The 27972-nt window shown below is 45.1% G+C and overlaps 1 protein-coding gene across 3 annotated transcripts in view; it reads right to left on the bottom strand.

Moving 5' to 3' along the window:
* Positions 1 to 977: 977 nt before the first annotated feature.
* The window catches only part of LOC124863345 (caskin-1-like), a 150016-nt gene continuing 123021 nt past the window's right edge, over positions 978 to 27972 (bottom strand). For 2 of the 3 annotated variants that reach the window (XM_047357690.1, XM_047357691.1), the window contains exons 16-23: positions 19450 to 19551; positions 16707 to 16845; positions 13572 to 13715; positions 10793 to 11982; positions 9378 to 9689; positions 8530 to 9148; positions 7330 to 7834; positions 978 to 1698 (exon numbers count right to left, since the gene is read on the bottom strand). In XM_047357690.1, the coding sequence (XP_047213646.1) occupies positions 1602 to 1698; positions 7330 to 7834; positions 8530 to 9148; positions 9378 to 9689; positions 10793 to 11982; positions 13572 to 13715; positions 16707 to 16845; positions 19450 to 19551 (3108 nt within the window). In that variant the 3' untranslated portion in view covers positions 978 to 1601. The remainder of the gene's footprint in view (positions 1699 to 7329; positions 7835 to 8529; positions 9149 to 9377; positions 9690 to 10792; positions 11983 to 13571; positions 13716 to 16706; positions 16846 to 19449; positions 19552 to 27972) is intronic. The other variant, XM_047357688.1, reaches the window with a different exon arrangement.

Below are 27972 nucleotides of genomic sequence, written 5' to 3'. Positions count from 1 at the left end.
TTCTCTTAGGCGGAGCTTTATTCTAAGTACCGCTTTCTTGTCTGAGGCATGGTAGTGATAGTATCATGATTTGACAACTTTAACACATTAGTAATAATCTTTGCTTCAAACTGGAGTTTTTGAGTTGGCAAAAATAAAAACATGTGAAACTCTAAACTTGTTTTTGCAATCAAAAAATGTTTCCTTTTCATTGATTGACAATAGTGGGAGCATGATTATTCATTTATGCTGCAAGTGATTCAAATTGAAATGAGAGAGCAGGTTTTACTGTTTTGGATAAGGTTACGTTTGTGGTAACAGGATGGAGTTTGCCTGACAATGGAACCTGAAGTTTGCTGCTGTACTTGATCAGTCAGCAGTGTTTTTGAAGCCCTCTTTGTTGACATGCAGCTCTGACTGTGATGCTTGTGCTGACCTTCACAAGGTGCTTTGGGGCAACTTAGACCCATCTAACCATGCACACCGGGAAATGTCAGACTTACTTATTTACCTCAACCTTTCCATAAATTGTGTTTTGAAGTTCTTTACGCCCTTGACTGTTTCCCTCCAACTTTACCTGCTAAATCCCATAAAACAACCTGCTGTAGCCCTACTTTTCTACGATTTTAGTTCATATTATGAAGGTTCCTGTGTGTTTGTTTGTGTGTGGGTGCAAGTCGGCTGCATGGGTCATTGTGCTTCTGCTGTCTGCGCATGGGCCTGTCCGTGTGCGTGCATTTGCAGGGTGATGTAGACCATGTAACTCGACTCTGGCCACCACTGGGAATGGAATTGTGATCCTGAAATTCCATGACGTTCTTGTGGAGCACATCCGTCACACCGTCTCCGTCACTCACCCTCACCCGGACAATCGTCACACGCACACCCATCGGGAGGTGAATAGTCTCAATTTGGTCACATAGAATTATTTTCCACCAAGTCATTTACATCGTCACAACACCAGAGGTCACCATTCCACACAGAACCAGGACATCAAATCAAAGAGCTAGAGATTCATATTTATCGGCGTATAGCATATATTACTGTGCTAATGCAGGACTTTTTCAGTAGATATAAACTCTCCATGCTTAGAATGTACACATACCATACTATGATTCATTACACAGTTGGTTTTTAAATCTGTATTAGTATTTGTTCACTTATAGAGTCCATGTGGAGTTCTTAAAAGAGTCACCTTGTGATTGCAGTCTTCTCCACGGTGATACGTTTCTTTATGAATCCTTCTTGTTTGTGTTTTTTCTTTTTTCTCTCCTAGGCTTTTTAATCTCTCTTTTTCTGCCCCTCTTTCCATCCGTATTTCAGTGCTGCTGCTTCTTACCACCAGATCTCTGTCCAGGTCCATCTCGGTCACTTTGTTTTTTGTTTTTTTTTTGCTCCATGCGAAAAGAGACGAGAAATAGAAGAGAAGAATCAAGTTCCCTCTGGAGCAGCGATGGACAAATGGACGAACAGCAGCCCGGGGCTAAGAGGAGATGAGCGTGGCAGAGAGAGGTGGATGAAGAGAAGAAGAGAGAGAGATAGGGAGGAGGGTTGCCTCTTGCGCCATCTGATTCAGTCTTGATGCAGCGTTGCCATGGAGATTGACTGATCAGTTTCTGCTGTTACTCCAACATGGCGTCCAGCTGGTCAGCCAAGTCGTCAAACATGCTGCCGATGTCATCGAGGATGCTCACCGTGGTCTTCTGCTCAGCCACAGATCTGGATGTAAACACAAACACATGCAGAAGCTTACAGCAACTGCTAGAAAACTCTTAGATATAGACTGATTAACCTGCTAGGGCAAGATACAGATACAAGGTACAAATGTGGTGCTTCTAAAGTTTTCTAAAGCCTATAATTACAGCAGATTCAAATCATTGTTGTAGTAATTTCTGAGATGAGGAGCCTTGTTAAACAACAGATGGCTTGTGGAGATTTTGTTCATTGTTGCTTGCAAGCTAAAGCTGCCATGGAATATTCAGTAATACTAGCCTGAACTCTTAGTCCTGCCTTTATCGCCTAATTTATAAAACTGTGTGTGAAGGGAATTAGAGAGGAAAAAGAAATTAAAGGGATCTGGATTAAGGAAACTGAATGTAAAACCGGCCTTTATGCAGATGATATACTAATAATCGTTACCCACCCAAAAACAAGCCTGCCTAAATTGTAAGATAAGAAAACCTAAACTTTGGTTAATGAGAAACAATGACACAACCTAACTGGAATGACGAAACTGTCAAGTGTAGAAGATATCAATAGATATCAATAGATAGATGTTTCTACCTCAGGACTTTAATAATCATTGACATAGGGATTTCAAGACTTTCATATCAGAGGAAATTTGGGTCAACATTTACAGAACCAAATTGAATACATCAAGCTCATGTCACTGGAGGGAATTCATATAGAAAAACATGATTCAATTTTTTCCAACCCCAAAATTACAGATAACGCAGAATGGCCAACTGAAGTACGGGTGTATTGGAAACAGTGTGGAGGACTTATTGGAAATCATTTTAATCAAATGGACTGGAAATAAGTGGGCAACGACAATGATGGGACAACACAAATAGCTCCTTTACTTTAATAATAATGGAAACTGAGTTGGGACAACATCTTCACTACTTTTCAGAATCAGAATCAGAATCAGAAAAGCTTTATTGCCAAGTACGTTTTTGGACATACAAGGAATTTGTTTTGGCGTAGTCGGTGCAATACAGTACAAATTAAACAGTACAAACATATCTACAATATAATATAAATATAAGTGCACAGTTTTAAGTGAGTGAGAGTAAATGTAGAGCAGTATAAGATGCAAGAGCAATACAACAGTGCAGGTGATCATTGTGCAAGTAAAGCAGTGCAAGTAAGCAGGAGTCCAAGCTGAGCGTTAATGTAACGCATAGAGTTACAGGTTACAGGTGTCCTGTCAGCAAAAAAAGGGGGGGTGTGGGGGAAAGGGAGAGTGTCAGGGTGGTTTCCGGGCTTTGTTAACCAGGCTGGTGGCAGATGGGAAAAAACTGTTCTTGTGGCGTGAGGTTTTGGTCCGGATGGACCGCAGCCTCCTGCCAGAGGGGAGAGTCTCAAAGAGTCTGTGACCGGGGTGGGAGGGATCAGCCAGAATCTTCCCTGCCCGCTTCAGGGTCCTGGAGGTGTACAGTTCCTGGAGCGACAGTAGACTGCAGCCAATCACCTTCTCAGCAGACCGAATGACACGCTGCAGCCTGCCCTTATCCTTGGCTGTAGCAGCGGCGTACCAGATGGTGATGGAGGAGGTGAGGATGGACTCAATGATGGCTGTGTAGAAGTGCACCATCATAGTCTTTGGCAGGTTGAATTTCTTCAGCTGCCGCAGGAAGAACATCCTCTGCTGGGCTTTCTTGATGAGGGAGCTGATGTTTGGCTCCCACTTGAGATCCTGGGAGATGATGGTTCCCAGGAAGCGGAAAGATTCCACAGTGTCAATTGTGGAGTCACAGAGGGTGATGGGGGCAGGTGGGGCTGGGTTCTGCCTGAAGTTCACAACCATCTCCACTGTCTTTAGAGCGTTGAGCTCAAGGTTGTTCTGGCTGCACCAGTCCAACAGATGGTCCACTTCCCATCTGTACGCGGACTCGTCACCATCAGAGATGAGTCCGATCAGGGTGGTGTCGTCCGCAAACTTCAGAAGCTTGACAGACTGGTGACTGGAGGTGCAGCTGTTGGTGTACAGGGAGAAGAGCAGAGGAGAGAGAACACAGCCTTGGGGGGAACCGGTGCTGATGGTCAGGGAGTCAGAGACGTGCTTCCCCAGCCTCACGCGCTGCTTCCTGTCAGACAGGAAGTCAGTGATCCACCTGCAGGTGGAGTCGGGCACACTCAGCTGGGAGAGCTTCTCCTGGAGCAGAGCTGGGACGATGGTGTTGAAGGCAGAGCTGAAATCCACAAACAGGATCCTGGCATAGGTTCCTGTGGAGTCCAGGTGCCGGAGGATGAAGTGAAGGGCTAGGTTGACTGCATCATCTACAGACCTGTTGGCTCTGTAGGCAAACTGCAGGGGGTCCAGGAGGGGGTCGGTGATGTCTTTTAGGTGTGAGAGCACAAGGCGCTCAAAGGACTTCATCACCACAGAGGTCAGGGCGACGGGTCTGAAGTCATTAAGCCCTGTGGTCCTTGGCTTCTTGGGAACAGGGACGATGGTGGAGGACTTGAAGCAGGCTGGCACATGACATGTCTCCAGTGAGGTGTTAAAAATGTCTGTGAAGACTGGAGACAGCTGATCAGCGCAGTGCTTCAGGCTGGCTGGTGAGACAGAATCCGGACCAGCAGCTTTCCGGGGGTTCTGTCTCCTGAAGAGTTTGTTGACGTCCCTCTCCTGGATGGAAAGAGCCGTCCTCGGCGTGGGTAGGGGGCTGGTGGGGGTTGGAGGTGCCAAGGCCCCTCTTGAGGTTGGGGAGGTGGGGGTGGTGGATTGTGGCTGCAGCTGTTGGGGGGCGTCGTGGGAGATGGTTGCAGGACTGTCCCTTTGTCTTTCAAAGCGGCAGTAGAACTCGTTCAGGTCGTTGGCGAGGCGTCGGTCGTTGATGGAGTGGGAGGCTTTCGGCTTGTAGTTGGTGATTTGCTTGAGCCCTTTCCAGACAGACGCAGAGTCGTTGGCTGAGAACTGGATTTGGAGCTTCTCAGAGTACAGTCGTTTGGCCTCTTTTACTGCCTTGCCAAACTTGTACTTCACCTCTCTGTATATGTCTTTGTCCCCACTCCTGAAGGCCTCTTCCTTATCCAGTCTTAACCTTCTGAGTTTAGCTGTGAACCAGGGTTTGTCGTTGTTGTAACTCACCCTGGTGCATGATGGTACACAGCTGTCCTCACAGAAGCTGATGTAGGAAGTCACAGCCTCTGTGTACTCATCCAGACTGTTGGTAGTAGTCCTGAACACATCCCAGTCTGTACAGCCTAAACACGCCTGGAGATTCTCCACAGCCTCACTGCTCCACTTCCTTGTCGTCCTCACAACAGGTTTGCAGAGCTTTAGTTTCTGCCTGTATGCAGGAATCAGGTGGACCATGATGTGGTCGGATTGGCCCAGTGCAGCACGTGGGACGGCGTGATAAGCGTCTCTGATGGTGGTGTAACAGTGATCCAGAATGTTGTCCTCTCTGGTCGGACATTTTATAAACTGTCTGTATTTGGGAAGTTCGTGGGTCAGATTACCTTTGTTAAAGTCACCAGCGACGATTACTAAGGAGTCCGGGTTGGTCCGCTCCACACTCAGTATCTGGTCGGCGAGCATGCGCTGTGCGACCTGCACGTTAGCTTGCGGCGGGATGTAAACACCGACCAGGATGAACGAAGCGAACTCACGGGGGGAATAGAAAGGCTTACAGTTTATGATGAATGATTCCAGGTCTGGAGAACAGTGCTGCTGAATCACTGTCACGTCGTTGCACCAACCACTGTTGAGGTAAAAACAGATTCCTCCACCTTTCGCTTTGCCGGAGAGTTCCGTGTCTCTGTCCGCTCTGTAGAGCTGGAATCCTGCCAGCTGCAGCGCGGAGTCCGGTATTAATCCACACAGCCACGTCTCCGTAAAGCACAAAACTGCCGATGAATAAAAGTCCCTGTTTTTCCCCAACAACAGTTGTAGTTCCTCCATTTTGTTGGGAAGTGAGCGCACGTTAGAGAGAAATATTCCAGGTAACGGTGTTCGTAGTCCACGCTGGCGAAGACGTACCAGCACCCCAGCCCGTTTCCCTCTCTTCCGGCGTTTCACCGCGTGAACAAAGGTGAGCGCACCTTTGACCAGAATGTCCAAATATTCCAGAGCAGTAGGTAGAAAAGTGGGAAATAACTCCACTGGTGTAGTAGCCCTGATGTTCATGAGTTCTTCTCTGGTGAGAGAGCTCCGGGTACCATCACAGAAGACCGTTTTAAAGCAAAAAACAAAACAAAACAATGCGCACCAACACGCCGAGGCGACCATCTGCGGCGCCATCAGGATGACATCAATCATCCTGATGGCGCCGACATTTAAACACTGAGTGTTTAAATGTCCAGGATTTAATTAAACTTTTTTGATTACCTTATTGTTTTAAATTTGGATGTCTGTGCCCCACGATACACCCTTTTTGTGTTATATTCTTAAAAAAACAATGAGAGCCTGAGTTGTATTTTTTACTTGCAAAGCCTTGCAAAAAGGATTAATAACCTTCTAAATGTTTCAAATGTTGTCTAATTAAAACCAATATTTTCTAGCGATTTTATGTGAAAGATACATAAAACCTGCGAGGTACAAGTTTTATGGATCTACCATCTTTACAACTCCAGATCTAGATCTAGACTGGATTATTTTCCCCTTGCAGGATATCTCAAGCTCAGTCAGAATAGATGGTAGGCAATGTGACAGATTCTCAGTTGGATTTAGGTCTGAACTTTGACTCGGCCACTCTAACAGATGAAGATCTTTTCACCTCACCCATTCAGCTGTAGCTATGGCTGTACATTTAGGATCATTCTCCTGCTAGAAGGTGAATAATTATACTGTATTTAGTTCCACCCATCTTCCTATCAACTCTAACCAGCTTCCCTTGTCCCTGCTGAAGAACGCATCCCCACAGCATAATGCTCCCACCACCATGTTGCACAGTGGAAATGGTGCATTCAGGGTGATGTGCAGTGTTGTCCAGAAAGCTATATTATGGTCTAATCTGACCAAAGCACCTTCTTCAACATGTGTTCTGTGTTCCTTATGGTAAACTGAACTTTGTTTGCCTTTCTTTAGACAATGGCTTTCTTTTTGATAATCTCCCTTTTTTGCACGTTTGCAACTCTACCACACTCTATCCATTTTCAGACAACGGAACAGTGCTCCATCAGACTGTCTAAACTTGCTTTATTATTGTTTTATGGCGTAACTCTTCTTTACACTTCTCCACAACTTTCTCCCTGACATGTCAGCTGTGTTCCTTGGTCTTCAAGATGCTGTTTGTTCACTAATGTTCTCTAAAGAACCTCTGAGTCCTTCACAGAACAGCTGGATTTATACTCAGATTAATTACATACATCTGGACTCTATTAATTATTCGAATACTGCCTAAAGACAATGGGTTGCTATGGCATTTATTTAGGGCTATCAGCTTTTTAATGTGACAAACTTTGGAGAGGTTTAGGGAGTTTGAATACTTTGGCAAGGCGCTGTTTACATATGTTTTTGTACGTGTGTGTGTGTGTGTGTGTTTGTGTGTGTGTTCTAGCATTTGCTATATTATAAGTCCCATTTTTCTAACACATACAACATATTCCAACACATTGTGAGGACCCACTGCTCCTTATGGGGCCCAAAGGTGTGTGTGTGTGTGTGTGTGTACTCCATACTCGTCCTGCCGCAAAATCTTATCTTCCACAGCCTGTAGAGCAGCAGCCAGTGATGCGCTTGTCTCCTCCAGCTTCTGATGCACCAAAGAGTCTACACCAAAGTCTGCTGTTGTGGGGGCCTGTGGTGTGACAGCGCCCCCTGCAATCCCACTGTCCACTGACACACCCCCAATAGATGAGCGGGGGGGCTTTACGGGTGGCGGAGTCGGGCTGGGAGTGGCAGGGGTCTGGGGTGTCTGAGGAGTAGTGGGAGTCTGTGGCGTGTGGGGGCTTTGAGAAGAAGGGCTTGTCGGCTTGGCGACTGGGGGGTTAGGGGTGTTGCATGGCAGAATGGAGGTGGGTGAACTGGTCTGTCGTGCCACCACAGAGTGCTGCTTAGCTTGGGTGGAAGCTGAGGTTGGGGAGGCAGGACTTGTCATAGAGTGGACCAGCTTGGCTGGTTTTGGCGCTGTGGGTGGGGGTGCTGGTTTAGGTGAGACCGGTGGGGGGATCTTCTTTCCTTCCACTGCACAGAAAGAAAGAAAGTCACCTCCAGTAGAATAAAGCAGGAATGTGTACTTTGAGTATTTTCTTATACAAAATCCATAGATGAAAATCAATAAAGCAAATCAGAGAAGGTATACAACAGCATTTATTGCCACTGCTTGCTGAAGCTGTGTACCAGGGTATAATTATATCCTGAAAGAATAAAGGTACTGTCAGAGGTTTACATGCCCTCATCAGCCTTATGAAAATCATGTTCATTTTGACTCTGAAGAACAATCAGAAAAGTCCGGGCATAATTGAGGCTCGATATTTGACCACTCTTCTTTTCACAAATGGTTACAGCTCATTTAAATTGGTTGGTTTACTAGAACCAACCCAGATTTCAAACATGGACCCTGGGCAAGCGCCAGTTACCGGTCTTATGTTATAGCACAATTTGTCAAGTTATGTTTAAAAATTGTTTCAGTTAAAAAAAAAGTTTAAGTGTTTTAAATTTAGGACAAACACTGAAGTTTGAACTTTTGCATCAAATTCTTGTTTTTAAACGTCTTTGAAGATATGTGTTTACATCATCATTTCTCTTGGAGAAAAAAGAACAGCTCAAAAGCATCATTAAAAGTCCCAAATGAAGATGGCATTTCTTACCCATGCTGAGTGCAGGTAAACTAGAGAACATCACTGTATGAGTACAGACATAAAAACCATACTGAGTACCTGGACTTCCAGGGGTCCCTGGCCCTGGCAGGGGAACCCTCTTATTGGGGGCAGCCTGTGGTGGGGTCTGTGGGCCTCCTTGCCTCTTTATCTGTGCCACGACAGGTTTTGGGGATACCGGAGGTTTTGGTTTCCTCACAGGACCTCCTTCATTTGCTGCAGGAGCTCCCTGGTCCACACTGTCCCTGCGGGGAGTTGTAGTCACTTGTTGCTGAGGTTGATGTTGATGCTGAGGATGATGCTGAGGCTGATTCTGAAGTTGAGCCTGAGGTTGCGGCTGTTCTGTCACTCCAGCATCAGACGTTGGGCGGCGTTTTACAGTGACCGTGCCGTTCTGGTACGGTACTGGCTGCATGTTGTTGGGCTGCTCGGTGCTAACCGTTTCCCCGTTAGCAGCAGCCATTTCAGCATAGCCTTCAGGCTCTTTGTCGCGGCTCTTTGGCCGCCGTTTAACGGTGGATGACTCCTGAAGGGTGAAGTCCGAGCCGTTGGGGTGGGACTTGGAAATGCGAGGCCGTCGTTTTAAAGTTCCGGTGGCTTCAGGGGTGTCCTCCAGGGTGAAAGCCCCGTCTCCAGGGGGGGCGTCGCCATCACCCTGCAGACATACACAAAATACACACTAACGGAAAGTTCATACATTCATGATAAAAGATCATTGTTGCACGAACAGTCAAAGCATGAACAAAGATAAATGGACACAATTAAAGCTGAGCAAGCGCTTTAGCTTCACTGTAGCTTTGCACATTAAAGCACACTGACTTTCAGAACATTATGTAGATAATGTAGAGTAGAATAGATTGACTGACAAATAGACAAACATGTATATGTACAGATAGTTAGATAGTTACCTGTCCTTCTCCTTCTCCTCGAGCTTGACGGCGGATAGTAAGGCTTCCCTCTTCGGCAAATGGAAGGTGCTCTGATGAGTTGCCGCTGCCTCCCGAGCAGGGAAGCGGAGAAGATGGAGGGTGAGGTGAAGAGGAGTTCACAAGAGGAGGGGAGGATTGAGGTTGGGGTTGGATAGAGGTTGGGGCGAAACCCAGGGGAGAAGGTTGTTCCCGCCTGGCAGCCTCCACCAGCTCAGTTACAGGCCCACTGATGGTTCGCCGCCGGTTCACCACTTCACCATCCAGACCAATGGCCTCCCGTGTTTTTCCCACCTGTATAACACAGTCACATTAGGAGGTTTTTATTTTTGTTATTTCTGATCAAGGATTTATATCTTATATATACAGTGTTTTGCAAAAGTATTTATATCTCTTGAGCCTTTCTACATTTTGTCACGTTACGACACATCAGTGTATTTTTATTGGGATGTTATGTTATAGTGTTTCATGTCGATGTCTTGCTGAAAGGTAGACCTCTGTAATAATTGCCCTGTGTTTAGCTCCATTCGTCTTCATCCATCAACTCTAACCAGCATTCTTGTTCTTGCTGTCCTGTTGACATATTCTCTAACCTGAGCTACGGATCTCTGCAGCTCTTACAGAGTTACCATGGGCCACTGGGCTGCTTCTCTGATTACTACTGCCATTGTCTGGCTTATCGATTTAGGTAGATGGCCATACAGTGGTTGCCTCTAAGGCCGTTACCAAACAGCTTATTTTATATGGGGATTACACTATACACACACAGGTGAACTTTATTTACCAATTAGATAGAGTCAAGAGGATTAAATACAGATACATACATTTCAGTATTTGTTTAGGAAACAAACTTTGCAAAGCAAGTATGATCTTTCTCCCACTTGCACTACTTTGTGTTGGTCAATAACATAAAACCCCAATAATACACTGAATAATAGTTGTAACCAGCATCGGTTCTTGAATAAATGGAGCCATGGACAAGCCCCTCCTTCTACCTGTCCCTAACCAGTTAAAGTATGGGAAATTATCTGAGAATCTGGGGTGGAATATATGCAGTGCTGTCCTACACAAAAAAAATAAACTAGTCTCCTTATCGTCAGCAGCAAGCAGGGGGCACCCACCCAACACACCAATTTCCCATTGACTGTACAGGCAAAAAGCAATACAAAATATGTTGAAGGTGCAACTGATAGATTAGGTTTTTTATCTGGTACTTGTGCGTCCACCTTCCTGATGGTGCACATCTGTCTATCTATCTATCTATCTATGGAAAACTGCCCATATGGCAGATCAAAAATCGGTTGCAACGTGCCAAAATGTTAAAACATCTAGCATTATGAATACTTTTGGAGGGACTAAAAGTGAACTGCTATAGAGAGGCAGATGTATACCAGTACCTGCAGGTAATTCTTCTGTAGTGCCATGCCTTTGGCACCGCCCCCAATGGAAGACATCTCTAACATGGCGGCGATGCTCCTCACACTACCCATGCTGTTGGTCTCCACTGCAGCCGTCTCCGCAGACATCCCCAGGTCGCTGGCACGCCGCTGTTGGTGGTAAGGCACATCCAGCATACCTCCTGTGGTGGTGTGTGTCTGCTGCTGCATGTTGGCCTCTGTCAAGTTGGAGTTGGAGCTGGAGATGGCAGAGCTGGAGCGTTTAGGTGGGGGTGGTGGAGGACCCTTTTTCTTTTGACGCAAAGCAAAGGACTGGGCCTGGCTGCGGCCGGCAGCCTTTTCCTGGTTGCGGACAGAATGGCTGCGGCTCACACGGTGGGTCACTGTGGCGTACTTGCCTCCTTCCGCTCTTACAACCATGGAGCCCTGAGCTACTGCTGCCTCTGCTTCTCTTTCTCCTCCACCTCCACCTTCTCCACCCCCTACCCTCTCATCACACTCCCCATCTGAGACAGCATATCGGTTGAGGCTGTGGGTACGTTTCTTCTTGAGGGCTGAGGGTTCTGCTCCCTCAGCCTTTTCCAGTTCGGCTTCAGGTGGTAGACAAAGGTGTGGAACCTGCTGCTGTGGGCTTTCTCTAACCTCCATTATCTGTGTCTGTGGGTGGTGATGAGGGTGGGGCTGATGCTGCTGCTGAACTTGAGGTTGCGGCTGCTGCTGCTGGGGGACTTGGCATGCGGCTCCACGGTGGGTCGGAGACTGAGGGGGTTGTGAGTACGACTGAGGTTGCTCCCCTTGTATGGACTGGGGAGATGGTTTGGTTTTGCTCTGTGGTGAAGCTGTGCTCTGAGCAGAGGAGGTGGAGGAGGAAGATATTGTTCTGGTCTTGGTGGGTGTATGTGGGGGTGTGTAGGGAGGTGCAGGCTGGTTGTGAGAGTGACGGTGTTTGCCTTGCGATGAAACACTGCCTCTGTGGGATGAGGTGCTTCCCTGGCTGCTTTCTTGCCTCACCGTTCGTGCCTCCTTCTTCGGCGGACCACCACTCACCACAATCACCTCTTCCTGGTCCTTGCTAAGGGTGCGAGTTCTCTGAACCCTGACCTCTTGACCTGGGTGAGTGATGGCATTTTGTAGCTCTGAGCTCAATTCAGTGTCCTGGAAGGTACTCATCTTTGGAGACATGATGACCTCTGAAAGAGAATGAGATTTTATCAGTTATTGTCAGTTGCCTAAATAGATCAATGTTATTTATTTAAAAAAATAAGCCGGGATTCTACACATTTGTAGAACTTTCCCAGATTTTTCAGATTTAATCTTGAAGAGTTTACTGTATTTGCGTTCATTTTTAAATATAAAATACTTAGATTCACTTTAAATTTATGGCAGATATTTCTACAACAGGCAGGCTAGAATGAGGAAGGAAGGAAGAACACAAGGAAGGAGGGATATGATGGACATATGAAAGGAAATACAAAACAAAGGAAGGTAGGCAGGACAGAAGAACCAAAAGAAAGACAAGGTTTTGACAGACTTGAAAACCAGCAATGGTGGAGTCTACCTAGTGTACAGGAGCGGTTCCAAAGGCCTAGTCTCTCCTTCGATGTCTAGAAGACCATGGTCAGATTAAGTTCTACAAAGTCCCCAGGTCCTGTAACTGTCAAGCTAGTCCAGACGCAGCACGTGGTGTGGCAGACGACCAGGCTCCCCACATACAAAAGGTGTTTAGTTCTCAAGGTAGCCATCTTGGGTTTGAACCCTGACCTCAGGACATCTGCAGCATATCTTCCCCCTCCCTTTGTGCCAGTTTCTATGTAATACCTGTAAAGGCCACTAGTGCCACAAATTGAAATCATCACCCCTCGACTGCTGTGTTTGTTTGGCATGAGGTACTGTTATACTATGATTTACTGTGTTTTTGGAGAAACATGGTGCTTTGTATAATGGTCAAACATCTCATGTTACCATTGGTCTCATTTGTCCAAAAGACAATGTTCAACGGGTCTTAAATTACTTATGATGTAATTCTGCAAAGATTCTTTTTTTGCACTGTAATGGACTTTAATTTGTTCAGACATGTATTTATAACCCTTCTCAGAATAATGGATCAAAGGTCAGTACTGATGTCATTCCTCGTTAGCATTGTGTTTAACATGAACCATATATGCTTCAGAGCACGAAACTGCCAAAGCTCCTGGTTTTGTAGAGGTTGATCTTGCTTATGACCAGTTCATCATCAGTGCATTGAATTATCAGCATTTGGATGCTGCATTCCCTCTTCCAAAGGCAGCAATGAGGTGCTTAGTGTTTCTATGATTCGAGGTGTTAGGCACCTTTTTTAAAACATTAAATACATTTCACCTCCAATAAACAAAGTAACTAATACCACACCCATATTCTTTAATTACACAGTTAAAGAATTACAGAGCTGTGTAGACCCAACCTTTCAAAAAGGTTGGGTCTACACACATACCTTTATTTATTTTTTTATGTTTCAGGTCATCCTAGCAGCAGTTTTACAAAACACAAACTGAGTGTCATCAGCAAAATGATGGAACAGATTTATTTAGTCAGAATGGGATTTAGGGGAAACCATGAATAGGGAAAATAAACCTGAGTTTAAAAAAAACAACAACAATACAAAAATGTTTACCTGAAGACCACCCTATCAGCAAGGTAAAACATAACTGAAACAGTATCTGACCTCTGGGAGATCTTACTTGACAAGGCAGTTTAAGATCATTATGAGTTTATTTTGGCCAAAAATAATTTCTTAGCTCACCATCAAGGGGCGGGCTGTCCATTGAGATGACTTCCTGCTGCTGTGTGATTGGGGGTGGCTTCTTTCGAAGAGAGCCCCGCCCATCTGAGCTGCGCTGCATGTCAGCCAACCGCTTCACAGCCAGCATCAGCTTCTTCTGGTGACCTTTAACAGCAAAACACAGAAGTAAGAGTTCAGTTTAATAAAGACCACAAAGACAAAGGCTATCCTGACTGACTTCTATCTATCTATCTATCTATCTATCTATCTATCTATCTATCTATCTATCTATCTATCTATCTATCTATCTATCTATCTATCTATCTATCTATCTATCTATCTATCTATCTATCTATCTATCTATCTATCTATCTATCTATCTATCTATCTATCTATCTATCTATCTATCTATCTATCTATCTATCTATCTATCTATCTATCTATCTATCTATCTATCTATCTATCTATCTATTTTACTTTTAGCCACAGATAATGCATTTTAACAGTACACATTTTGTCATCCCCCAGTGGGCCCACCACCTGCAGGGGGAACCGTGAGGGACCGGTGCAAAGAGGATTGGGTGGCGGACGAAGGTGGAGACCTCAGCGGCCCGATCCCCGGATGCTTAGGCTGGCTCTAGGGACGTGGAATGTCACCTCGCTGGGGGGGAAGGAGCCTGAGCTTGTGCGGGAGGTCGAGAGATATCGACTAGAAATAGTCGGGCTCGCCTCCACGCACAGCGTGGGCTCTGGAACCCATCTCCTTGAGAGGGGTTGGACTCTCTTCTACTCTGGAGTGGCCCACGGGGAGAGGCGGCGGGCTGGTGTGGGTTTGCTTGTTGCCCCCCAGCTCAGCCGTCTCATGTTGGGGTTTACCCCAGTGGATGAGAGGGTCGTATCCCTACGCCTTCGGGTTGGGGAGAGGTCTCTGACTATCATTTCAGCCTACGGGCCGAGTGGTAGTGCAAAGTACCCGGCCTTCTTGGCGTCCCTGTCGGGGGTGCTGGATAGTGCCCCTCCCGGGGACTCCATTATTCTGCTGGGGGACTTCAACGCCCACGTGGGGAACGACAGTGACACCTGGAGAGGCGTGATCGGAAGGAATGGCCTCCCCGATCTGAATCCGAGTGGTGTTTTGTTATTGGACTTCTATGCTAGTCACGGATTGTCCATAACGAACACCATGTTCAAACATAAGGGTGTCCATCAGTGCACTTGGCACCAGGACACCCTACGCAGGAGGTCGATGATCGACTTTGTTGTCGTATCATCAGACCTTCGGCCGCATGTTTTGGACACTCAGGTGAAGAGAGGGGCTGAGCTGTCCACTGATCACCACCTGGTGGTGAGTTGGATCTGCTGGAGGAGGAGAAAGCCGGACAGACTTGGCAGGCCCAAGCGCATAGTGAGGGTCTGCTGGGAACGCCTGGCGGAGCCCTCGGCCAGGGATGTATTCAACTCCCACCTCCGGGAGAGCTTCGACCAGATCCCGGGGGATGTTGGAGACATAGAGTCCGAGTGGACCATGTTCTCCGCATCTATTGTTGATGCTGCTGCCCATAGCTACGGCTGTAAGGTCTGCGGTGCCTGTCGCGGCGGCAATCCCAGAACCCGGTGGTGGACACCGGCAGTAAGGGATGCTGTCAAGCTGAAGAAGGAGTCCTATCGGCTGTGGTTGGCTTGTGGGACTCCTGAGGCGGCTGACGGGTAGCGTGAGGCCAAGCGTGCTGCGGCCCAGGCTGTGGCAGAGGCAAAAACTCGGGCCTGGGCGGAGTTCGGTGAGGCCATGGAGAAGGACTACCGGTTGGCCTCGAAGCGATTCTGGCAAACTGTCCGGCGCCTCAGGAGGGGGAAGCAGTGTTTCGCCAACACTGTTTATAGTGGGGGCGGGAGACTGCTGACCTCGACTGAGGACATTATTGGGCGGTGGAAGGAGTACTTCGAGGATCTCCTCAATCCTGCCATCACGCATTCCGTGGTGGAAACAGAGGCTGGGGACTCGGGGTTGGACTCTTTCATCACCCAGGCTGAAGTCACCGAGGTGGTTAAAAAGCTCCGCGGTGGCAAGGCTTCGGGGGTGGATGAGATCCGCCCTGAGTACCTCAAGTCTCTGGATGTTGTAGGGCTGTCATGGTTGACACGCCTCTTCAACATTGCGTGGCGGTCGGGAGAGAGGGACGTCTGGGCGTCTCTGCTGAGTCTGCTGCCCCCGCGACCCGGTCCCGGATAAGCGGAAGACGACGAGTACGAGTACATTTTGTCATCATGTGTCTTTACAATGTTCTGCAGGCCACAGTCATAAGGCTCTATAGCTGAGCTGCTCGTCTAATAGTTACCGGTTCCTGTTTTATCCAATCATCCCAGTAACAAGACTGAGTAAAGATCTCTTACTTTTCCACTGGAGACCTTTCTACCATTCTTGTGATAAAAAAAAACTTTTCAAAGTTTGCTCCACAACAAACAAAACATATTAAAGATTGATTTAACATTCTCACATACCATATGAGCTGATTATAGTTACTTAGTATTGTATATCTGCTATACTCATGTTTCTGACATATAGAAAATGAACAAACAGACAATCTGTAAAGTATTCATAGGGGTACATTTATTAATTCCATGGCACATTTATTTATTTTTTTTATGATAAATGTATTTATTTAATTATCTCCTTCCAACCCTCCAAAGTGGAAAGGTTCTAGAATGATTTGTGGATTTGTTTTGATGTAGTAAAAACATTCCTGGCAGAAAGGGGATAAAACCATCTTGAACTCGAAGACGAGAACTGTTTTAGACATGCGCGACACATGGAAATATGGCACACTGAGGAAATTTCAGATGGCACTCCTCATCAGAAAGGTTGCTGACCCCTGGTGTAGATTTAGGTAAACACACTCACAGTCTTACCAAGACACTTATAAAAGGATTCTGCTGTACCGAGAGATAAAGGCATTTTTTCTCCTACTGGACTCTCAGCTTTGAAGTGCTATATTACCTTCTATGTAAAAGATGCAGTCTATGAAGTTGACAAATTTTTAAAAAGTGCCATTCTTCTCTGATGGCCACAGCATCTGGTGACTCTGACATGAAGGAGGACATAAATTGTTGTACATCAAAAGGTGGACAGACACATGACGGCATATGCAAATATCTCACCGAGTTTCGTGATGCCGATTTCCTGCAGATCTTCCCAGGTGATGTCTGTGATGAAGTCGATGTTTTCATAACCGTTTTGCACCAAAACCTGGTGGTACTGGCTCAGACCTATAGCCGACAGCCATTCCCCCAGGTTGTTCTGTAGGAGCAGAAGAAGAATCTCTGTTTATTAAGCTGACCAATGACAGTCATGTCAATCAGTGCCCTGCAAAACCAGTCATACCTATTTACCTTTTGCACATTTTGTCACATTACAACCCCAAACATCAGTGTATTTTATTGGGATTTTATGTGATGGTCCGCACATAACACAAAGCAGCACATAACTGCAAAGAGGAAAGTCAATTTTACAAAGGCTTGAATTTTTACTACAAATAAAACTCTTTGTGGCATGTACTTTTACCTCTCCCCTGTACTTTGACACCCCTACATAAAATCCAGTGCAAATAGTTGACTTCAGAAGACACCTGACTAGTATTCTGTGAAGGCCTCACAAGTTAGTTACGAAACATTAGTGAAGAGCATCATGGAGACCAAGGAACACAGCAGACAGATCAAGGAGAAAGTTGTGAAGAAGTTTAAAGCAGCAGTCCACCTAAACTGAAAAATCCAGTTTATCTGAAAATCCTAGACAGAAGAGATCGTGTTAAAGCACAAATCTGGGTAAGGGTATATAAAAAGGTGCAGCATTAAAGAACAATTCAGAATGTCAACCTGTGCTAATACAGGTCCTTCTCAAAAAATTAGCATATTGTGATAAAGTTCATTATTTTCTATAATGTAATGATGAAAATTTAACATTCATATATTTTAGATTCATTGCACACTAACTGAAATATTTCAGGTCTTTTATTGTCTTAATACGGATGATTTTGGCATACAGCTCATGAAAACCCAAAATTCCTATCTCACAAAATTAGCATATTTCATCCGACCAATAAAAGAAGAGTGTTTTTAATACAAACAACGTCAACCTTCAAATAATCATGTACAGTTATGCACTCAATACTTGGTCGGGAATCCTTTGGCAGAAATGACTGCGTCAATGCGGCGTGGCATGGAGGCAATCAGCCTGTGGCACTGCTGAGGTCTTATGGAGGCCCAGGATGCTTCGATAGCGGCCTTTAGCTCATCCAGAGTGTTGGGTCTTGAGTCTCTCAACGTTCTCTTCACAATATCCCACAGATTCTCTATGGGGTTCAGGTCAGGAGAGTTGGCAGGCCAATTGAGCACAGTGATACCATGGTCAGTAAACCATTTACCAGTGGTTTTGGCACTGTGAGCAGGTGCCAGGTCGTGCTGAAAAAGGAAATCTTCATCTCCATAAAGCTTTTCAGCAGATGGAAGCATGAAGTGCTCCAAAATCTCCTGATAGCTAGCTGCATTGACCCTGCCCTTGATAAAACACTGTGGACCAACACCAGCAGCTGACACGACACCCAGACCATCACTGACTGTGGGTACTTGACACTGGACTTCTGGCATTTTGGCATTTCCTTCTCCCCAGTCTTCCTCCAGACTCTGGCACATTGATTTCCGAATGACATGCAGAATTTGCTTTCATCCGAAAAAAGTACTTTGGACCACTGAGCAACAGTCCAGTGCTGCTTCTCTGTAGCCCAGGTCTGGGGAATGCGGCACCTGTAGCCCATTTCCTGCACACGCCTGTGCATGGTGGCTTTGGATGTTTCTACTCCAGACTCAGTCCACTGCTTCCGCAGGTCCCCCAAGGTCTGGAATCGGCCCTTCTCACAATCTTCCTCAGGGTCCGGTCACCTCTTCTCGTTGTGCAGCGTTTTCTGCCACACTTTTTCCTTCCCACAGACTTCCCACTGAGGTGCCTTGATACAGCACTCTGGGAACAGCCTATTCGTTCAGAAATTTCTTTCTGTGTCTTACCCTCTTGCTTGAGGGTGTCAATAGTGGCCTTCTGGACAACAGTCAGATCGGCAGTCTTACCCATGATTGGGGTTTTGAGTGATGAACCAGGCTGGGAGTTTTAAAGGCCTCAGGAATCTTTTGCAAGAGTTTAGAGTTAACTCGTTGATTCAGATGATTAGGTTCATAGCTCGTTTAGAGACCCTTTTAATAATATGCTAATTTTGTGAGATAGGAATTTTGGGTTTTCATGAGCTGTATGCCAAAATCATCCGTATTAAGACAATAAAAGACCTGAAATATTTCAGTTAGTGTGCAATGAATCTAAAATATATGAATGTTAAATTTTCATCATGACATTATAGAAAATAATGAACTTTATCACAATATGCTAATTTTTTGAGAAGGACCTGTATACTCCACAAATCTGACTTCCAAGGAGAAGAGGCAAGAAAAAGGCCATTGTTGAAAGAAAGCTATAAGAAGTCCAGTTTGCAGATTACCACAAATGATGTAGGAACACAGCAATCATGTGGAGGAAGCTGCTTCGGTCAGATGAGACCAAAACTCTTCGGTCTACAAGCAAAACTCCATGTGTTGCAGAAACATAAAACAGCACATCACTCCAAGGTGAAAGGTGGTGGCAGCAGCATCATGCATTGGGATGCTTTCCTTCTGAAGCTTGGTCTATTTTACAAAGACCACAGAGCAAAGAGCTCTGTCTCTATATATGGAAGGTGGTAGTGAGATAATAGTAGCAAAAGGTGGTTCTAAGGATTGACTCAGGGTTACAATGATAAGTTCAGAATAGCAAGTCTCAATTATAGTGATATACCTCTCCCTGTCATTTAATAGATGTACTCACCGGTTTCTGCTCTGGCAGCCACTCAGTGACACTGAGCTTGTTAACCTCTGACATAATCTTCTTTCGGTGACCTGGTTTAGTTATTCCGATAGCTGTCAGATCCTACAGATATACACACACACACACACACACACACACACACACACACAAGCAAACACACGTTAGTATCATACTTTGGTGGCATTCTCCGCAGCGTTGCAGTTACAGCAGTCCAAGTGCCCAGCAGTGTTTCTCCCTCTTTCTCTTGCTCAGACATGCTCACAGAGGAAAGACACGAGACAGCATGACAGCTGATGGAAGCTTCTGCCAGTTGGGAAGAATAGCGGGAGGATGCAAATGTTTCCAGATTGAATGAAAGGCAAAGGAAGACAAGAACAAATGTTTGCAGTGATAGGAAGCATCTAAAAGACCTGATCAGCCTGATTTCTGATAATCCATATATAGTTGTCGTAGACACTTCTACATAAAACATAAGCATTTGCAACTGTCATCCACAAACACACACACACACACACACACACACACACACACACACACACACATTATTGGTTGTATAACTTGTTTTTGTGCAGATAAGACAACACAAGAAGACAAACTTATAATGGAGTAAAATCTTATCTCTTTGAAGAAAGTTTATTTAGGTTCAACTCTGGACCCTCCACCATGTACAGAGTGCATATATATAAGTAATTCATAATGACTGAAAATGATTTATATAGTGCCATGCATGGCAAAGAGTGTTGACTTAGCTGGCAAGGAGGGAGCAGCAGGGTGGAAGGTGATAGAAGAGTCAGAAGATCAAGTAGGCCTTTTTTAGTTACATTTGAACGCTTTAGATCATTAAACAAATCTGAATATCAAAGATAGATAACCAAGATGTTTTTGGTAAATGCAAGATGTGCCTTTATGTTCTTTTTGGTCAGGAGTGGTTTTGGCCTTGGTTTTCTTCTGTGAAGGCCATTTTGCCCAGTTATGAACATTGACCTTAAAGTGGAACTAAACCCCATGTAAAAGAATAACTCTGCCCAAGACAAATTTTGAAAAATGCCACCAAAGTGAGCAGTGCCAAGTGTGGGGATGAGCGGAGGGGGTTAAGCATGGGTGAGGTCAGGAGGACGATGGAAAGTGGCAGCACCCCTCTCATCATCGGAGGTTAAGAGAGGCTTTATGGAGCCCAGCGGTTCCTGAACATTGTCTGTTCGAGCCACTGACTCAAGGTGCTGACTCTGCGATGCCCGAAGCTGGTGCTGCTGCGACAGTGGAGGAACAATTCCAACTCCTGACTCGGGGAGAGTGACCGCGGGGGCTGTTACGTAAGCATGTACTCAGAAAAGTGAGGTCTGCAGCAATGTAGATGTTTTTCTCAGTTCTGGTTGATTTTGTGTTGTGTGAGTCTAAATGAGTCTTTGATGCACTCTTGAATTAATTTTGGTAGGACAACCATTTCTGGAAAGTTTCCTCACTGTTTCTTTCTTCAGTTTTTTTTTCCATTGGTGGATTATGGCTCTGACTGTGATTGGCTGACATCCTAAAGCTTTAGAAATGGCTTTGTATCCCTTTCCAGACTGATAGATGTCAATGACTTTGGATTTCATCCGTTTTTTTTATTTTCTTCATTGTAGGGCTTGACATGTTGCTTTTTGAGATCTATTAGCCTACTTCACATTGTCAGATGGTTCTGTTTAAGTGATTTATGGATTCTACAGGTCTGGTAGTAATCAGGCCTGGGTGCAGCTAGGAAAATGTAACCAAAGATGTGGTTAATCGCAGTTAATTCATAATATAACAAAGGGGCCAATTATATTTTCACACAAGGCCAGGTTGCTTTGGATAATTTGCTCCTTTAATAAATGACATCATTTTTTAAAAACTGATTTTGAATTTACTTTCCTAGAAATTTGTAAGGGGTCATGTTTTCCACAGCACTGTATTTATAAATAAATCTACAGTGAGTTTATTAGTTTTTAAAAAAAAATTTTAATAATCAGCTGGGGGCTCAAGTGAAAAGGTTTATTAGATGTGCACTCCACAGTTCTGACAGCAGAAATGTAAAAAAAAAAAAGTTGATTCAAGTGAAATTTTTCACTTAGAATTAATCAACTCAGAGGTGTTCTTGTCCATGTGGAAAGCGGCAAATTTGAAGGTTTTGAATCTGAAACAGGTGCTTATTTCTTTGTAGCAACCTTCTAGTCTATGCTGATGTTAAACTGGCATGATGAACGTGTAATTGTCTGACTATAAGAAATCTCGACCAATTGTGATATGGCTAAAAAAATCAGACTGGATTTAGGTCAATTATTGATAAATACAGCGATCATTTGGATAGGCCCTCATTACATGTTAAGTATTTACAGATCAATACTTTATTGCATCTTTATTATTATAGTACAACTTTCCTCTACATGCAGCCAGTGAATATGATAGTTTTTTTGTAATTTTTGGGGGGAAGGGCAGAGGGGTTAGGACCAATGGACTTAATTTCTTGTTATAGCCGTTCAGTCTTGGCCAGAAATCTTTTGTCTTGGAAAATCTGCTTTTTAGCTTTGTCCTGACAGTTGCGACCTGTTGCAAAGAGTTTTATCAGCTTAAAGAGTTTAATTTAAAACAACCACTTCTCATTGTACTTTAGTGTTGGTACAAAATGATCTGCTGATGTAATTTTAGTGGAGTTAGGTAGACTCATCAAAAATGGAGCAAGTGTGTTTCAATTTATTGTCTCCTTGTGCAGCCAAATAACTTTTGCATCTAGATCATCAAGAACTTCAACGTGAGAAGTTCCGTTGGAGTGAAGGAGGCTTCAGGATATAAAAGTGTTACCACGATTGTCTCCTTTTGTCGCTACAGAATCATGTTGCCACCAGTGCAGAACTTGCTAAGCTATGGCAGCAGGTGGGTGTGGGTACATCTGTACATACAGTGAAGCATAGACTTTTGGACTTTGACATCAACAGCAACATAGAATTAACGGTCCTAGAAAAATGTCAAGGACAGAATTAAACTGGAAACAACAAAACAACAGGTGCATCAATAATTTATGCAAAGAATAAAACATAGAAATGACTATGATTCCTTTGTTGTTCTAACAGTGAAGCCTACGGATACAGTCCATGTGTGGAGCTGCAAGATGGGGCATCCAAGAAAGCAGGCTTCTTCACAATTCTGTCCAAGAGTGCTGTCAACAATAAAGACAGTGATCAAGCCCAGCTTCTTTCAATTATCTGTTATCTTTGTATTTCCCAGCATGCCGAGCACCTTGACAAAAGGTAACATTGATTCTTGGGGCACTTCATGAATTAGAATACTAACATTTTGGGAACTCCATAGATCTTAATGCCCCTGAGAACCTTTGTAACACAGATCAGACTTTCGGACCTCAGTCTTAGTAGCACAGAATATCTAATTTTCCTTCCATTGTTTAGCTAATTAGTGAAAATCCAATGAGTGTGGATACAAAAGAGTAAAAAAGATGAAAATAAAAAACATTTTGCGAATTTTGGGGAGAATTCAAAAAGCAATGTCATTGCTCATGTTTGTTGCACCTGTATTTGCATCAGGTTGACACCGCAACTCTTCAACTACAAATACAGAAGAAGATGTCATCCAAGAGATAGAGAAGATGTTTCTTCACAAAAAGCTCAGGGTTCTGTCAAGCTCAAGTCTACATTCCAGGACCAAGTGATATAGATGCTTTTAATGTCCGCTGCGGATTGTAAAAGATGAAGTAATAGTTCATTCTTTATTCTAATTCGCTTTAACCTTGAGGATACGCCTGCTGCAGATCCACGTTTTTCTAAATATTTCTGGCTGAATCTCAGACACTAAACAGATGGTTTTTCAAACCTGTACATTTCTTTGAATGTAATAAGTTTGCGTGAGGTGTTACATTTATTGAGTCTGAGTTCAATAAGCCACTAATAGCATTTCGGAAGTATATTTATACATGACCAAGGAGTTCTGACAGACATCCGTATTTTTACAGACGGTTCTGATTCTTTCTGGGGAGAGCATGAACTCTGGAAAACATTACATACACTCTCCATCCTGAAGGCTTGATTCCTTCAAAGAAAATACTTTTTACCGCATAATTAATTGATTTGTAGGCCGGAAAGTTCATGTATTGTTTTTTTTACCAAAAAAAACGGAAAAAATAGAGTTCAAGTTATTAAGTAATAAATGTAATTTATTTCTACAGCGATGATTCAGAGCTGCTCCTAGAAAGTGGAAAACAGGCCTCCAGCAAGAATCCGGTTATTGACAGCTATAAGAACTATAAAAGGTGCATATAATGAGTCAATAAATCATGTTTAAAATTTTAAAAATACTTTATTTTTATTTTTAAATAAAATGATTCTTTTTTTTTCTTACTGTGCTCATTTAAAAAAACAATAATAGTAAATGTTCTTTTGGGGCATTTATTTTAGATTTACTCTCTCTCTCTCTCCATATATATATATACTCGTACTCGTCGTCTTCCGCTTATCCGGGACCGGGTCGCGGGGGCAGCAGACTCAGCAGAGACGCCCAGACGTCCCTCTCTCCAGACACCTCCTCCAGTTCCTCCAGGGGGAGCCCAAGGCGTTCCCAGGCCAGCCGAGAGACATAGTCCCTCCAGCGTGTCCTGGGCCGTCCCCTGGGCCTCCTCCCGGTTGGACGTGCCTGGAACACCTCCCGAGGAAGGCGCCCAGGAGGCATCTGGTATAGATGCCCGAGCCACCTCAACTGGCTCCTCTCGATGTGGAGGAGCAGCGGCTCTACTCCGAGCCCCTCCCGGATGGCCGAGCTCCTCACCCTATCTCTAAGGGAGTGCCCGGCCACCCTACGGAGGAAGCTCATTTCAGCCGCTTGTATCCGGGATCTCGTTCTTTCGGTCATGACCCAAAGTTCATGGCCATAAGTGAGGGTAGGAACGTAGACCGACCAGTAAATCGAGAGCTTTGCTTTTCGGCTCAGCTCTCTCTTCACCACAACGGACCGGCACAGCGCCCCCATTACTGTGGCAGCCGCACCGATCCGTCTGTCGATCTCCCGCTCCATTCTTCCCTCACTCGTGAACAAGACCCCGAGATACTTAAACTCCTCCACTTGAGGCAGGAACTCCCCTCCAACCTGAAGAGGACAAGCCACCCTTTTCCGGTCGAGTACCATGGCCTCGGACTTGGAGGAGCTGATCCTCATCCCAGCCGCTTCACACTCGGCTGCGAACCGCCACAGCGCATGCTGTAGGTCTTGGCTAGAGGGGGCCAGCAGGACCACGTCATCTGAAAAAAGAAGAGACGAAATCCACTGGTCCCCAAACCCGACCCCATCCGGCCCTTGGCTGCGTCTAGAAATCCTGTCCATAAAAGTTATGAACAGGACCGGTGACAAAGGGCAGCCCTGCCGGAGTCCAACATGCACTGGGAACAGGTCCGACTTAGTGCCGGCAATGCGGACCAAACTCCTGCTCCGCTCGTACAGGGACCGGATGGCCCCTAGTAAAGGGCCCCCGATTCCATACTCCTGGAGCACCCCCCACAGGGCATCACGAGGGACACAGTCGAATGCCTTCTCCAGGTCCACAAAACACATGTGAACCGGTTGGGCAAACTCCCATGAACCCTCCAGCACCCTGTAGAGGGTGTAGAGCTGGTCAAGTGTTCCACGGCCGGGACGAAAACCACACTGCTCCTCCTGAAGCCGAGGTTCGACTATCGGTCGGACTCTCCTCTCCAATACCCTGGCGTAGGCCTTACCAGGGAGGCTTAGGAGTGTGATCCCCCTGTAGTTGGAACACACCCTCCGGTCCCCCTTCTTATGTATATATATATATATATATATATATATACAGTACAGACCAAAGGTTTGGACACACCATCTCATTCAAAGAGTTTTCTTTATTTTCATGACTATGAATATTGTAGCTTCACACTGAAGGCATCAAAACTATGAATTAACACGTGGAATTATATACTGAACAAAAAAGTGTGAAACAACTGAAAATATGTCATATTCTAGGTTCTTCAAAGTAGCCACCTTTTGCTTTGATTACTGCTCCGCACACTTGGCATTTTGTTGATGAGCTTCAAGAGGTAGTCACCTGAAACAGTCTTGAAGGAGTTCCCAGAGATGCTTAGCACTTGTTGGCCCTTTTGCCTTCACCTGCGGTCCAGCTCACCCCAAACCATCTCGATTGTGTTCAGGTCCGGTGACTGTGGAGGCCAGGTCATCTGGCGCAGCACCCCATCACTCTCCTTCTTGGTCAAATAGCCCTTACACAGCCTGGAGGTGTGTTTGGAGTCATTGTCCTGTTGAAAAATAAATGATGGTCCAACTAAACGCAAACCGGATGGAATAGCATGCTGCTGCAAGATGCTGTGGTAGCCATGCTGGTTCAGTATGCCTTCAATTTTGAATAAATCCCCAACAGTGTCACCAGCAAAGCACCCCCACACCATCACACCTCCTCCTCCATGCTTCACGGTGGGAACCAGGCATCTAGAGTCCATCCGTTCACCTCTTCTGCGCCGCACAAAGACACGGTGGTTGGAACCAAAGATCTCAAACTTGGACTCATCAGACCAAAACACAGATTTCCACTGGTCTAATGTCCATTCCTTGTGTTCTTTAGCCCAAACAAGTCTCTTCTGCTTGTTGCCTGTCCTCAGCAGTGGTTTCCTAGCAGCTATTTTACCATGAAGGCCTGATTCACACAGTCTCCTCTTAACAGTTGTTCTAGAGATGTGTCTGCTGCTAGAACTCTGTGTGGCATTGACCTGTTCTCTAATCTGAGCTGCTGTTAACCTGCGATTTCTGAGGATGGTGACTCGGATGAACTTATCGTCCGCAGCAGAAGTGATTCTTGGTCTTCCTTTCCTGGGGCGGTCCTCATGTGAGCCAGTTTCTTTGTAGCGCTTGATGGTTTCTGCGACTGCACTTGGGGACACTTTCAAAGATTTCCCAATTGTTCGGACTGACTGACCTTTATTTCTTAAAGTAATGATGGCCACTCGTTTTTCTTTACTTAGCTACTTTTTTCTTGCCATAATACAAATTCTAACAGTCTATTCAGTAGGACTATCAGCTGTGTACTGTATCCACCTCCTGCACAACACAACTGATGGTCCAAACACCATTTATAAGGCTTGAAATCCCACTTATTAAACCTGACAGGTCACACCTGTGAAGTGAAAACCATTTCAGGTGACTACCTCTTGAAGCTCATCAACAAATGCCAAGAGTGTGCGGAGCAGTAATCAAAGCAAAAGGTGGCTACTTTGAAGAACCTAGAATATAAGACATATTTTCAGTTGTTTCACACTTTTTTGTTCAGTATATAATTCTACATGTGTTAATTCATAGTTTTGATGCCTTCAGTGTGAAGCTACAATATTCATAGTCATGAAAATAAAGACAACTGTTTGAATGAGATGGTGTGTCCAAACCTTTGGTCTGTACTGTACAGGTCCTTCTCAAAATATTAGCATATTGTGATAAAGTTCATTATTTTCCATAATGTCATGATGAAAATTTAACATTCATATATTTTAGATTCATTGCACACTAACTGAAATATTTCAGGTCTTTTATTGTCTTAATACGGATGATTTTGGCATACAGCTCATGAAAACCCAAAATTCCTATCTCACAAAATTAGCATATCATTAAAAGGGTCTCTAAACGAGCTATGAACCTAATCATCTGAATCAACGAGTTAACTCTAAACACCTGCAAAAGATTCCTGAGGCCTTTATAACTCCCAGCCTGGTTCATCACTCAAAACCCCGATCATGGGTAAGACTGCCGACCTGACTGCAGTCCAGAAGGCCACTATTGACACCCTCAAGCAAGAGGGTAAGACACAGAAAGACATTTCTGAACGAATAGGCTGTTCCCAGAGTGCTGTATCAAGGCACCTCAGTGGGAAGTCTGTGGGAAGGAAAACGTGTGGCAGAAAACGCTGCACAACAAGAAGAGGTGACCGGACCCTGAGAAAGATTGTGGAAAAGGGCCGATTCCAGACCTTGGGGGACCTGCGGAAGCAGTGGACTGAGTCTGGAGTAGAAACATCCAGAGCCACCGTGCACAGGCGTGTGCAGGAAATGGGCTACAGGTGCCGCATTCCCCAGACCTGGGCTACAGAGAAGCAGCACTGGACTGTTGCTCAGTGGTCCAAAGTACTTTTTTCAGATGAAAGCAAATTCTGCATGTCATTCAGAAATCAAGGTGCCAGAGTCTGGAGGAAGACTGGGGAGAAGGAAATGCCAAAATGCCAGAAGTCCAGTGTCAAGTACCCACAGTCAGTGATGGTCTGGGGTGCCGTGTCAGCTGCTGGTGTTGGTCCACTGTGTTTTATCAAGGGCAGGGTCAATGCAGCTAGCTATCAGGAGATTTTGGAGCACTTCATGCTTCCATCTGCTGAAAAGCTTTATGGAGATGAAGATTTCATTTTTCAGCACGGCCTGGCGCCTGCTCACAGTGCCAAAACCACTGGTAAATGGTTTACTGACCATGGTATCACTGTGCTCAATTGGCCTGCCAACTCTC

This window comes from Girardinichthys multiradiatus, chromosome X (assembly GCF_021462225.1).
Source record: "Girardinichthys multiradiatus isolate DD_20200921_A chromosome X, DD_fGirMul_XY1, whole genome shotgun sequence".
Classification (NCBI taxonomy): Eukaryota; Metazoa; Chordata; class Actinopteri; order Cyprinodontiformes; family Goodeidae; genus Girardinichthys; species Girardinichthys multiradiatus.
Note: the sequence above shows the minus strand (reverse complement) of the source record. Positions and strands in the feature narration are given on the sequence as shown.